General features: G+C 65.0%; 1 protein-coding gene across 1 annotated transcript; it reads right to left on the bottom strand.

The window, feature by feature from the left end:
• Positions 1-118: 118 nt before the first annotated feature.
• UBA1 (ubiquitin like modifier activating enzyme 1) lies at positions 119-12,780 on the bottom strand. The gene is made up of 26 exons (XM_051772016.1): positions 12,676-12,780; positions 11,168-11,278; positions 10,735-10,793; positions 10,129-10,297; positions 8,923-9,057; positions 8,625-8,731; positions 8,406-8,496; positions 8,167-8,299; positions 7,911-8,008; positions 7,299-7,445; positions 6,679-6,834; positions 6,432-6,542; positions 6,020-6,100; positions 5,440-5,595; positions 4,928-5,093; positions 4,501-4,697; positions 4,176-4,240; positions 3,445-3,640; positions 3,261-3,335; positions 2,607-2,796; positions 2,063-2,151; positions 1,874-1,966; positions 1,283-1,474; positions 925-1,026; positions 735-835; positions 119-402 (listed from the first exon to the last, which is right to left on the bottom strand). The coding sequence occupies exons 2-26, from the start codon at positions 11,276-11,278 to the stop codon at positions 267-269; spliced, it is 3,156 nt and encodes a 1,051-aa protein (XP_051627976.1). The 5' UTR covers positions 12,676-12,780; the 3' UTR covers positions 119-266.
• Positions 12,781-13,075: the final 295 nt, after the last annotated feature.

Below are 13,075 nucleotides of genomic sequence, written 5' to 3'. Positions count from 1 at the left end.
GTCCCCTCTGTCCCTGATGTGCCACCATCTTCGTGCACCCCATGTCACCTGGCAGCCATGTTGGTCCCATGTGACCCCTCCCTGCCCCGCCCCTGCCCACCCAATCAGCGGCAGCCCCTTTGCCAACGTCTATGTTTATTGGGCGGGGCCCTCGCCCCGCCCCCAGGCCCCGCCCCCAGTGGGCGGGACCGACACAACAACGACTATGGGGAGGGGTGGGGTGCAGGGGCGTGGTCTGTGGGGGTGTGGCCGGGGTGTGGCGCCCCCTAGCGGATGCTGTAGCGCACGTAGGGCACCTCGATGTCGGTGTCGGTGATGTCGTTGCAGCAGAGCTCGAACACCAGCGCCTTGACGTGGCGGCCCAGCCTCCTCCTGGACACCCGGGTCACGATCTCCGTCATCCTGGGGGCAGAGCGGGGTCACGGGGGGGACAGGGGGGCCGGTCCTGGGAATCAGCACCCAGAGGGAATGCAGCCATGGCCTGTCCCCACCCCTGGGATCTGTCCTTCTCTTTGGTACCCTGTCCCTCTCCACAAGATACGTCCCTACCCCTGGGATGTCTCTCAAACATCATGTCCTGTCCCCCTCCCCAGGGTGTGTCCCCCTCCCCAGACCCTGTCCCCCTCCCCAGGACATGTCCCCCTCCCCAGACCCTGTCCCCCTCCCCAGGACGTGTCCCCCTCCCCAGGGTGTGTCCCCCTCCCCAGACCCTGTCCCCCTCCCCCTGGCCCTACGGTTGGTCGTGGCGCTCGCGCAGCTTCGCCGCCGGCATGAAGAAGGAGTAGAGCATGGACACGCCCTGGGACAGCATCGTGATCTCCAGCTTGTGCTCCTTCTGGGGGGGGACACGCAGGGGGCTCAGCGGGGCACAGGCACCCATGACTGCCCCGCCCTCTGCCCAGTCCCCCCAGTCTCTCCCAGCACCTTGAAGTAGGCGAGGAACTGGCGCAGGGTCATCTCCTGCCCGTCGGGCTGCAGCCCCTGCACCTCGAACCGGTCCCACAGCGTCCACTCCACGTCGTAGTACTGGGGGGTAGAGCAGGGGGGTCAGAGCCGTGGGGAGGGTGTCAGCAGGTCCGACTCACAGAGCCATGGCTGGGCACAAACACCCACAGGGGCAGTGGGAGGTCTTGGGGAGTCACTAAGACCATGGGGTGAGTCGGGGCCCCTGTAGGTTCCCCCCACCCCACCCCCTGTGGTCAGGGAGCTGTGGGGCAGCAGCTCAGCCCAACTGAGACCTCAAACCCCCTCCAGAAGTGACCTCCCACCCCCCGAGCCCCACCTTGTTGCGGGGGCAGGCGAGGGGCTCGGAGAAGCCGACGAAGGGCAGTGCCAGGTTGAGGAAGGCGTTTTTGTAGGAGCTGAGCCGGCGGTGCCCCTGCACCAGCTTGTAGAGCTCCAGGCAGGCCAGGCCCACCACGGCCGCCGTCGTCGTGGCGATGGCCGGGATGATCTTCCCCGCGATCAGTTTGCTCTGGGGGCGGGAGGGGCCTGTAGGGCCAGGGCCAGGGGGGGCAACGGCCCCACTGATCCCCCCCCAGGGGTCTGCAGCCCCCCAGGGCTCCACAGTCCCAACAGGCCCAGTGTGAGCCCTTGACTCACCCATGTGTGACCCACACCCAGTAACAGCCCTGGTAACACCCCACAGAACCCCCCCCCAGCACCCACAGGGCCCTCCCCAGCACCCACAACCCCCACAACAACCCCAGACACCCCCCAATAGCACCCCTGTGATCCCCCTGGCACCAATGGACCTCCTGCCGCACCAACAGGTCCCTCACAGCATCCACAGGACCCCACATAGCACCCATTAGGACCCGCCCAACACCCACAGGAACCCCATTAACACCCTGGGACCCTCCCCAGCCCCCACCTTGTGGCGGTCGGCCGGGGGGATGTCGTAGTTCTCTGCACGCAGATTGGAGGCGGCGACGATGAAATCCATGTGGAAGTTGGTGTCGTCGTCCTGGAGGAACCCAGGGGGGCAAGGGGTGAGCACCCGGGGCTGGGGGGCACCCCGGAGTGGGGGTGAGCCCTCTCTGGGTGGGGGGGCAGCACCCACCTTCTCAAAGTCGATGGGGAACATGCGGAACCCGGGCAGCTCCTCCGGGCTGGGCAGCGACGCCTTCAGCTCCTCCAGGCGCCCGTCGTCTGGGGGTGGGGACACGAGTGGGACCCTGGCACCCCCAGGACCCCAGTGGGACCCCACTACATGCGTAGGACCCTCCCAGCCCTCCAAGTACCCCTCAACCCCAGCAGTTACCCCAATGCCCTGATCCAACCAGCAGCCCCTCTCCCCAGCCCCCCTGAGCCTCCCCAGCCCCTCACCCAGGGCAGCATTGGCAGCCCCCCGTGTCCCCCCTCACCCAGGGCAGCACTGGCAGCCCCCCGTGTCCCCCTCACCCAGGGCAGCACTGGCAGCCCCCCGTGTCCCCCTCACCCAGGGCAGCATTGGCAGCCCCCCGTGTCCCCCTCACCCAGGGCAGCACTGGCAGCCCCCCGTGTCCCCCTCACCCAGGGCAGCATTGGCAGCCCCCCGTGTCCCCCCTCACCCAGGGCAGCACTGGCAGCCCCCCCGAGCCCCTCCGTGCCCCCCAGCCCCTCACCCAGGGTGGCGTTGGCGCTCTGCAGCTCCTGGTCGGACACGTGGATGCGGACACCGGCCCTGGGCTCGAAGGGGGGGACGTGCACGTGGCGCAGCAGCTCGGCCACGGCCGCCCGGTCCCGCGAGCCCGCGATGCCGTAGCTCTGCGCAAACAGGTTCGCCGCCGCCATCACGTAGTCCAGGTGCAGGGGCTGGAGGGGCACCAGGGTCAGGGGGCACCCACAGGGCATGGGCGGCACCCAGGGCTGACGGGTGACGCCCAAAGGTGACACGGGGACACCCAAGAGGGATGGTATGACACTAAAGGGGGACAGGTGACACCCAAAGGTGGCATGTTCGAGTGAGAGGCATTAGCTGAGTGCCACGGGGCACTCACCCAGAGGTGAGCAACAGCCACCAGGAGCGACATCCATCACCCAACGGTGACATCCTCCACCCAAGAGCGACCAAGACCTCCCAACAGCAATGGCCACCCCCAAGGGACGTGGGGTGATGTTGGAAATGGACAGAGAGCACCCAAAGACAGTGGAACCCAATGATGGCCAAAGACACCCAGGGGTGATCGATGGCCCCCGATGGGGACTGATGGCACCTGAAGGATATGCCCCCCCACCAGGTGACAGCTCCCCCTCCCCCCACATGGGGCCCAACTCACGTTGTTGGGATCAAAGTCAAGGGGGTGGGGGCAGCGCTTGGGCCCCGACCAGAACAGGGTCCCCGAGTTCGTTCTCTGCAGGGGAGGAAGCGAACGAGGCAATTAGGGGTTAACAAACCAACTGACATTAATGATGCTCCCCATGGGTGCCCTCCCCTCTCCCTGTGTCCCCCAAGCCCCCCACCTGTTCCGGGGGGAAGTTGTGCAGCAGCTGGAGGATGTTGTTTTTGTACTGGCGGTGCCAGTGCCGACAGGCCCAGGCCACGCAGTCGGGCCAGGCCCGGGGCCGGTCGCTCACGAGGCTGCGCTGGACGGCCTCGAGCACCTCCAGCGGCTGCGTCCCCGCCAAGCGCAGCGTCCGCTCCAGGAACTTGGGGTCCCTGGGAAAAGGAGGGACGAGGGGGTTACAGAGGGACACAGGGGGCTATGGGGAGTTCAGGGGTCCCAGCCAAGTGCACCGTCTGCTGCAGGAACTTGGGGTCCCTGGGGAAACGGGGATGGTGCGGGGTACAAGGGGGTTACAGGGGTCCCGCCCAGGTGCAGTGTCTGCTCTGGGAACTTGGGGTCCCCAGGGGAACTGGGGTACAGGAGGGTTATGGGAGGTACAGGGGGTTACAGGGGTGCCGCTAAAGCACGGTGTCCATTGCAGGAACTTGCAGTCCCTGGGGGAAAAGGGGGTACAGGGGGGTTAGGGGAGTTTATGGTGGGTACAGGGAATCACAGGCGAGTTATGGGGGGGTTATGGGGGGTACAGGGGTCCTGCCCAGGTGTAGTGTCCGCTCCCCGGGAGAAATGGGGGTAATGGGCTGCCATGGGGAGTGGGGGAAGGGCATGGGGTGCTGCATGTGAGAGATGCAGGACATATGGAGGGGATTCACGGGGGCTTTGGGGGTGCCCCCTCTCCCCCACACTCACATCAGGTACTGGTTGACGTTCTCAGCTGGTTGCTTGAAGAGCCCCTCGAACTCGTCACGTGCCCACTGCAGGGGAGGGGCTGTCACTGGGGGGACCCTGGTGCCTGGGACCCCCCAAAACAGGGACCCCGGCACTCCCCAAAATAGGACCCCAGTACCTGGGACCCCTCAAACAGGATCCAGGTATCTGGGAATCCCCCACGGGGGACCCAGACATCTGGGACCCCCCTGAAACAGGACCCTGGCACCTGTGGACCCTTCATGGGGCACGAGGTGCCAAGCACACCTGGACACCCCTGGCAGGTGCTTGGCACACCCGGACACACCTGGAGTGTGTGCTCGATGGCGTTGGGGAAGTTCTTGAGGGTGCAGATGGGAATGGCCTTCTCAGGGGGGTCCTGGCTGGAGCTGTACGACTCACTCAGGAACGGGATCACCACCTGCACGTTGCCCTTTGTGCCCAACGTGCCCGACTCCAGCAGCGGCTTCCGGTAGTACACACAGCGCCGGTCCATGTACAGCCCTGCCGGGACCTGGGGTCAGCTGGAGACACGTCTGGGGGCTACGGGGCACCCCATAGCCACGGGGCATCCCTTGGATATAGGACATCCCAAGTGCTGCCAGGCCCCAGGGGTAGCCCCAGAAAAGGCCATTCCTCATACACCTGCAAGGCTCTCTCCAGCCCCCCGAGGACCCCCAGAGCCCCCTGCAGCCCCCAAAGGATGTCCCCCGAGCCCCCCGGGCCCCGCTCACGGGCGTCCACGTTGTCCAGGGCGTTGGCGACGCCGTCCAACCCCTCGAAGAACTCGTCGTCGAAGACGCGCTCGGTGTCGGGCCCCACGCGGTCGGTGCGGCTGCTCACGCGCAGCGCCGGGTTCATCTCCCGCGCCGCCGCCGCCGCCCGCTCCGACTTCAGCTTCTGCGGGGGGGACACAGAGCCGGTGAGGGCACACCCCTCCGGGACACACCCTCCCGAGCCACACCTCCCCGTGCCTCTGCCAGTGCCATGACACATCCAGGAAACTCCACCCAGCCGCTGACTAACACTGAGCTGACATGGAGCAACTCAACGGCAGCACCTTGGCGGTGGTTACCCAAGTCCCACCACTGCCTCTACCTACTCATCCTCCACCCCGACTCCTTCCTTAGGCCCCTCCAATCACCGCCCACCTTCAGGTAATGTCTGTTGGCCAAGTCAAGGCTAACCAACTCTGTGTAGGTTCCCACCCCTTGAGGCCCCACCCACTCCCCGTCCAGCCCCTCACCGTGACGTCCCAGGGCCGAAACAGGAACTGGCGGTTGAGGTTGGACTTCTCGATGGTGTCCATGTCGGTGACGGTGACGCTGCCGTCAGGGCCGCAGCCCAGCCCCACCATTGCAAAGTTCTTGAGCAGTTCACAACCAATGGCCCCCGCCCCCACCTGCCAGGGACATGGGGGGACATGTGGGGACAGAACCTGAGGTGGGCCAGGGGGTTGGGGACACGTGGGTAGAAAGAGAATGGGGCTGAGGGAACACTTGGGGATGCTCATGGGATATACAGGGACACTTGGAAGACACTTGAAGGGAAACGGGAACATTTTGGGAACACTGAGCACCAGAGTAAAAGCTGTGAAAACACCAGGGAACACTTTAGGGATTCTCAAAGACAGTCAAGACACCGCCAAGGACACATGGGGACACCTGGGAACACGACCCAAAATGACCCAGGAGGGCTGGGGAAACGCGGGTGGGAGCGGCGGCGCTTGGCAGAGTCATGAGAGGACATTTTGTGACATCTAAAGGACGTGAGACAAAACAAAAAATAGATTGCTGTGGACTCTGGGGACAGTTGGGGACACTGACCACAAAGTACTTCTGGGCGCCCAGCTTGGCCTGCAGCTCCGCCCCGAACACGGCGATCTGCCCGTCGTAGCGGCTGTTGCGCTGTGGATGATGTGACACCGGGGTCACCCGGCTGGGCCACCTCCAGGGGACACCCCTGGGGCCACAGAGCCACCACAGGGCCCAGGGGTGACACCTGCCCATGGATGTCCCCAGGGGGGTACAGCGAGGGGGTCCTCAAGGCACGGCCACCCACGGGGGCTCAGGGGCCGCCCAAACCCCATCGAGGTACCCGCTCATGGGTGTCCCCAACAAGGTGACGAATGGGTCTCCTCCAGCAAATGTTCAATAACCAACATCCCACCGAGGAGACACCCCCAGGGGTTTCCCCCCGGGGGTGCCCCAGCCCGCCCGGGTGCCCCCAGCCCCTCACCGGCCGGCACTGCTCCTCGGTGAGCAGCAAGTCGCGGTCCTCCTCGGGCAAACACTCCAGCGCGTCGAAGTAAAGCCACTGAGTGATGGGCGTGAACTTCCCCGACACGGCCTGTGCGGGGACAGCGCAGGGACCCCGGGGACGCGTCAGGGACGAGGTAGGAACTCCGGAGAGACACGTCAGGGACAGGACAAGGACCCCGGGGGGACATGGGGGTCTGGGGGTTCCGGGGGCCCAAGTGCGGTACCTTCATGACCTCCTGAGCCGCCAGGCCCCCGATGAAGGCGTTGACAGGAGCCAGGTCCCCGGTGGCCTGGAAGGCCAATTCCCGCACCAGCTCCTCGTCCAGCTCCGCCCCCGCAGCCACCTCCCGGGCCAGGGCCACCACCTCGGCCGCGTCACCCTGGGACACACACACACCCCCATGGCATTGGGGGCACACACGTGGCGTTGGGGGAGGCACACAGAGCTGGGGACACCACCAAGGGACCACGACCAGCAGTAATGGTGGGGGTGAAGGGGCTGGTGGTCTCTATGGCCTCAATGGTCCCCAGTGTCCCCAAAAACCTCCACCGTGTCCCTGACACCCCCAATGGCCCCAGTGTCCCCAAATGGTGGTAGGACCATGGTGGGGGTGCCTGTTGGTGCAGGACCTGATGACTCCATGTTCCCTGGGTCCCTTCAAGCCGCCAATACCTCTGACGACCTCAAATGTGGGAAAGATCATAGTACTCTCTGTGCCCCCAACACCCTCAGTGTCCCCAGTGCTCCCAGCAGCTGGAGATGGGCCACAGGGGTGGCCACGCTGGGGTAGGGCCTGGTAACCTCCACATCCCCAAGCCCCTCAATGTCCCCCCCTGTCCCCACCTGGTGGCGGGGCCGGGGGGGGTGGCCGTGCTGGCGCATGAAGTGGTGCAGCCCCTGCCACCCCCAGTGCAACATCGAGGGTCTCTCGGCCTTCCCGAAATCCATCACCATCATCTCCGGCTCGGCCAGAGCATCCCGGAACCGCTTCTGGGACAGCGACAGGGACAAGGACAGGTGAGGGTCACTGCCCCCAGTGTAACCCAGTGAGCCCCCCCCCAGTGCCTCTCACAGCCACTTTTGGGACAGCAATAGCTGAGCATGCCAGTGCCCCCAGTACAACCCAGTGACCCCCCAGTGCCTCCTCACAGCCGCTCCTGGGCAGCGAGACAAGTACAGGTGAGCACCAGTGAGCCCCACTATAAACCCATGTCTAGCTAATTCCCTCATAAACTCTTCTTGTCACTCCCCCACTATGTCCCACTGCCCTCCCCTCAACCTTCCACCTCTCCCAGTGCTCCCCAATCTCCCCCAGTGCCCCACAATACAACCCTGCCCCCTTCCAATGCTCCCAGATTCCCCCAAACTCCTGTCAATCCTCCCCATCTCTCCCACTGCCCCTCCCTGCCTTCCAGAGCCCTTCCAGTGCCCCCCAGAGCTCCCAGTGCCACTCACGAAGTGGATGTGCTTGGGCATCTTGACCTGGGTGACGATGCCCCCCTGCACGTAGTCCCCGAACCCGCTGGTGTCCCCGATGCTGAAGGTGTACGGCCCTGGGGGAGGGGTGTCACCAGGGCACCCCCGCTCCAGGGCACCCCAAAAAGGGACCTTGACATCCAGGAGACCCCCAGAAAGGGCACCGGGTGTGTCAGAAACCCCCTAGAACAGCCCCAGGTAACCAGGGTTGTCATCACAAAGGCCCAGGGCTCACCGAGGACGCGGATCTCGACGGGGCCGCAGCGGTTCAGCTCCTCCATCCCCTCCACCTCGGTGAAGGTGACAAAGTCGCCCGTCTCGAAGCCGTGACGCGCCTCGTCCAGACACGTCACCTCCCCGGGGCACCCCTGGGGGGACACAGTGGGTGCTGAGGGGACCCTGACACCCAGGAACCCCCCAGGGTACCCTTGGGAAGGGGGAGGACACACAGGGGGTGCTGAGGCGACCCCATACCTTGGTCACCATGGAGACCATGGCGCTGAGGGGCTGCTCCCCGTTAGGGTCTGTCACCACCATGTCGTCCCCAAAGTCACAGAACAGCTGCCTGCAAGGGGGGTGTCAGTGGGAGACCCCAAAAAGGAACCTCAGTGTTCAGGAATTCCCTGAAGAGCCCTCCCAGCCCCCCTTCACCCAAAGAGGCCCCGGTCCCCAAGAACCCCCCGGCCCCCTCACCCGAAGAGCCCGCGCGTGTCGGCCACCACCAGTTTGATGCCGTGGCTGTGGCAGAAGTCTCCAACCCAGAGCTGCTCCTCCAAGGGGGAGTTAGTCAGGACCACCACCTGTGGGGGAACAAGGGTCACCTGGGGCACCTACCTGGGGTGGGGGGATCATCTCCTGGACATGGTTATCAGGGGGCTTTGGGGGTACAGGTGGCCCGGGGGGGTACACCTGGCCCCTGAGAGGGGGGGGGCACACCTGTCTGAGGGGGCTACACCTGCCCCCTGCGGGGGGGCACACCTGGCTGGGGTACCTGGAAGGGCGCCAGCAGCTCCTGGGACAGCGGCTCTCGCGTGCTGGTCACGGCCACGTAGGAGTTGAGCTCCGCCAGGCGCGGCAGCGTCGCCTCCGCCCGGCTCTGCCCCACGTCCTCCTCCCGCAGGTAGAACTGGGGGGGTAAAGGGGAATCAGGGGGGGCCCAGCACCCTCAAACACCTCCACCTTCTCCTTCTTCAGGCAGAACTCGAGAAGAAAAAGGGGGATCAGGGGAGCCCCAGCAACCCACAACCCCCCCAACCTCCCCAAGCAGCCAGGCACCCCCCCTCCCCAAATCCAGGCGGAGTTTAACAACCCAAATGGAGCAATTGTGGGGGATTTATTCTCCTTGGGGGGTGTTAAGGTACCCAGAGAGCAGCTAAAGCCCACGGAAAACATCCAAAGACCACAGGCAATATCCAAAACCCAAGAGGAGTATTTATATTCCTGGAAATACTTAAGGCCTAAAGGGACCTGACCCCACCCCAAAACAAGTGGGGAAACTACTTACTCTCTCTCCCAAATGAATTACCCCAGATGTGACAGCTAGGAGGGGGATTGGGCCAGGGGATGAGGTGGAGGAGTTACCTGCCCAGGGGGTGCTACCTGCCCTGGGGGGTGTTACCTGTCCAAAGAATATTACCTGTACTTGGGGGGGGGTTACCTGCCCTGGGGGGGTGTTACCTGCCCAGGCACTGTTACCTGTACTGGGGGGTGTTACGTGCCCAAAGAATATTATCTGTACTCGGGGGGGTTACCTGTACTGGGGGGTGTTACCTGTACAGGCACTGTTACCTGTACTGGGGGGGGTTACCTGTACAGGCACTGTTACCTGTACTGGGGGGGGTGTTACCTGTCCAGGTGCTGTTACCTGTACTGGGGGGTGTTACGTGCCCAAAGAATATTATCTGTACTCGGGGGGGTTACCTGTACTGGGGGGTGTTACCTGCCCAGGCACTGTTACCTGTACTGGGGGGTGTTACCTGTCCAGGTGCTGTTACCTGTACTGGGGGGGTGTTACCTGTACAGGCACTGTTACCTGTACTGGGGGGTGTTACCTGTACAGGCACTGTTACCTGTACTGGGGGGTGTTACCTGTACAGGCACTGTTACCTGTACTGGGGGGTGTTACCTGTACAGGCGCTGTTACCTGTACTGGGGGGTGTTACCTGTCCAGGCACTGTTACCTGCCCAGGGGACTCACCTGGGAGGCGAGGTCTGTCCAGGCCGCAGGGTGGGGGTCGTGCAGGGTGACAGACTTGACGCCCCCCAGCACCAGGTTCTTGGCCACCTCCACGCCGAGCCCCCGCAGCCCCGACACCAGCACGTTGGAGGTCTGCATGCGCTTCATGGCCTCGTGGCCCAGCACGTACCTGGGACGGGGGACCCCAATCCTCACGGGCACCCCTGAATCCCCACAGTGCCCCCCAAATCCACATGGGGCCCCCTCAATCCTCACGGGGTCCCCCCAGTCTTCACAGGACCCCCTGACCCTCACAGGGCCCCTCGACGCCACAGGAACAGCTGAAGGCACCTGGGATGGTCCCGAGTGTCCAGGGCCCCCCGAAACCCGTAGGGACCCCCCAGCCCATGCAATTCTCCCTCAATCCACGGGGACTAATCCCCAAGTCTATAAGGAACCCCAAACCTACAGGAACCACCTCCCAAGTCCATAAGGACCCCGTTCAAGCCTACGGGAAGCCCCCCCAATCCATGGGGATGCCAAAACCCCTTGGGAAGGACCCAGGCAGGTGGGAGCCCCCAAACCCCTCCAGGGATCCCCAAGCCCCCTCAAACCCCCATCACTCACAGCTGGCGGGAGTAGAGCCCCTCATCGATCTCGGCCTCGGCCCCGTTCTTCGCCATTCCCTGGGGACAGGAGGGACAGAGGCATCACCGGGGGGACACCCGGGGGGACACCGGGGCTGTGTCGCCCCTGGATCAGGAGCAGGACCCCCCAGGGGTGACACCAGGAGCGAGAGGTTGTGTCACCCCTGCTTGGTGACATTGCCCCTGATAAGGGACACACGTCACCCTCAGGACACATAAGGACACCCAGGTGACACCAAGTGACCACAGGTCACGTCCAGGAGACACCGTGTCACCTGGAGCAGCTCTGAGCACCTCAGACGTGACAGTGAGAGCAGAAAAAGTGCCAGTCTCCCCACGGGGTGACAGACAGGGCCCCCCAGAAGGTGCCAGGGCCTCTGTGGGGTTGCCCGGCCCCGTCAGGCGACACTCACGTTGGTGGGGATGACGCTGGGGGACACGGCGGGGGCGGGGGCGCGGCTGGAGCCCGTCGGTGGCTCAGACCCAGAGATGCGGCGCTTCTTCGACAGCGGGGAGCTGGACATCTGGGGACGGGGACAAACAGGGTCAGCTGGGGTCACAGGGACACTGGGGAGCTGGACATCTGGGGACGGGGACAAACAGGGTCAGCTGGGGTCACAGGGACACTGGGGAGCTGGACATCTGGGGATGGGGACAAACAGGGATCACAGGGACAACTGGGGACAGGGTTACAGGGACACTGTGGAGGTGGACATCAGGGGACAGGAGACAAACAGGGTCAGCTGGGCAGAGGGACATCAGGGAGCTGGACATCTGGGGACAAGGGACAACCAGGGGTCAGCTGGGGTCACAGGGAAAGCAAGGGGACAGGAGTCACATGAGGACAGGAGGGACAGCAGGGAGCTGGACATCTGGGGACAGGAGGCAGCCAGGGACCGGGGAACACTTGGAGGGACACTCTGGGGGCCAGAAGTGACTTTTGTGGGGACGTCGGGTGACACTGTCAGGGGTGGGTGACACATGAGGGGGCAATGAGTGGGACAGGGGGCACACAGGATGACAGCAGGGACAAGGAGTGATGCTGGAAGAAGATGTGGGGTGGCACCAGGTGACACTGGAAGTGGCATCACGGATGGGGAGGGCGATGCAGAGTAACATCAGCTGACACCACAGGATGGACAGGGTGACACCAAGTGACACTAGAGATGGACAGGGTGATGCTGGGTGACACCAGGTGACACTAGGTGACACCAGGTGATGCTGGGTCACGGGAGGTGGCACCAGATGATACCACGGGATCAAAGGTGACGTTAAGTGACACTAAGGACGGACAGGGTGACATGGAGTCATGAGCGGGGACACCAGGTGGGACGGCAGGTGACACCAAGTGACACCAGGGATGGATACGGTGACACTGCGTGACAACAAGGGATGCACGGCTGCAAGGGGGACTCTGGGTGACACTGAGGGATGGAGGAAGACACTGGGGAACAGGGACAGTGGCACTGAGGGACAAGGGGGGACACCAGATCACACCGCCAGCACCCCCCGGACCCAGGCACCAGGGGCTCCAAGAAACGAGGGTCCCGGGGCCCCATCACTGGGGGAGGTTCCATTGCAGGGGTTCCCCATTAATCGGGGCGTTCCCCATTAACCGGAGGGTCCCAGTTCCGGGGGTTTCATTGCGGGAGTTCCGCATCGCCGAGGGCCTTTCCCATCCCCAGGGGTCCCCGAGAGAGGGGTCCCAGTCCTGGGTCGGGATCCCCGTCCCAGGGATCCCTGGGGGGGGGGCGGTTTCACCTCACAGACCCCCCCGTCCTCCCCTCAGCGCCTCCTCTCAGGCCCGGCCCGGGATCCCCCCGCCCGGTGCCGGCCCCGAGTGCCCCGAGAAGGCCCCCCCGCGCCTCCCCCGTCCTCGAGTACCCCCGGGAGCCCCCCCTGTGCCCCGCGGGGGCCGCACCAATGTCGCTGTCCAGGCCCCGCCGCCGGGTCCCGCCCGCTCCGCTCGGCTCCTCCGCGACAAGATGGCGGCCGCGGCCGCTGCCACCCAACGCCCCCTCCCTGCGCGCGCCCGGCCACGCCCCCCGCACCGCCCCACTGGCTGCCGCCGCCTGGTGCCGCCCGCCCATTGGCCGTCGCCTCCCGCCGCCGCCCGCCCCCCTCGCCCCCCGCCCTCGCCCGGCGCGCGGATTGGGCGGGCGCGCCCCTCGCTGGCCGAGCCCCTTCCCGCCGTAGGGCCCGGATGCGGAGGCCCCGCCCTTCCCGCATACGGACTTAGGGGGCGTGGCCTCGTGACACAGCGCGGCGCGCGCAGCCCCGACGGCGGCCCAGGAGGGACACGGGGGGCAGCGCGGCCGGGA

The sequence above is a fragment of the Manacus candei genome, unplaced genomic scaffold (assembly GCF_025592945.1).
Source record: "Manacus candei isolate 608988 ecotype Guabito, Panama unplaced genomic scaffold, ASM2559294v1 h1tg000149l, whole genome shotgun sequence".
NCBI classification, from domain to species: domain Eukaryota; kingdom Metazoa; phylum Chordata; class Aves; order Passeriformes; family Pipridae; genus Manacus; species Manacus candei.
This window is presented reverse-complemented; position numbering and strand designations above follow the sequence as displayed.

Excerpts from the sequence above, each read along its gene's own strand:
- UBA1 (XM_051772016.1), bottom strand. The coding sequence starts at position 11,278 with ATGTCCAGCTCCCCGCTGTCGAAGAAGCGCCGCATCTCTGGGTCTGAG. Across the intron at positions 6,835-7,298 it reads CCCCCCGGCCCCGCCACCAG|GGTGACGCGGCCGAGGTGGT; the intron begins GTGGGGACAGGG and ends TGTGTGTCCCAG. Across the intron at positions 836-924 it reads AGTTCCTCGCCTACTTCAAG|AAGGAGCACAAGCTGGAGAT; the intron begins GTGCTGGGAGAG and ends GTCCCCCCCCAG.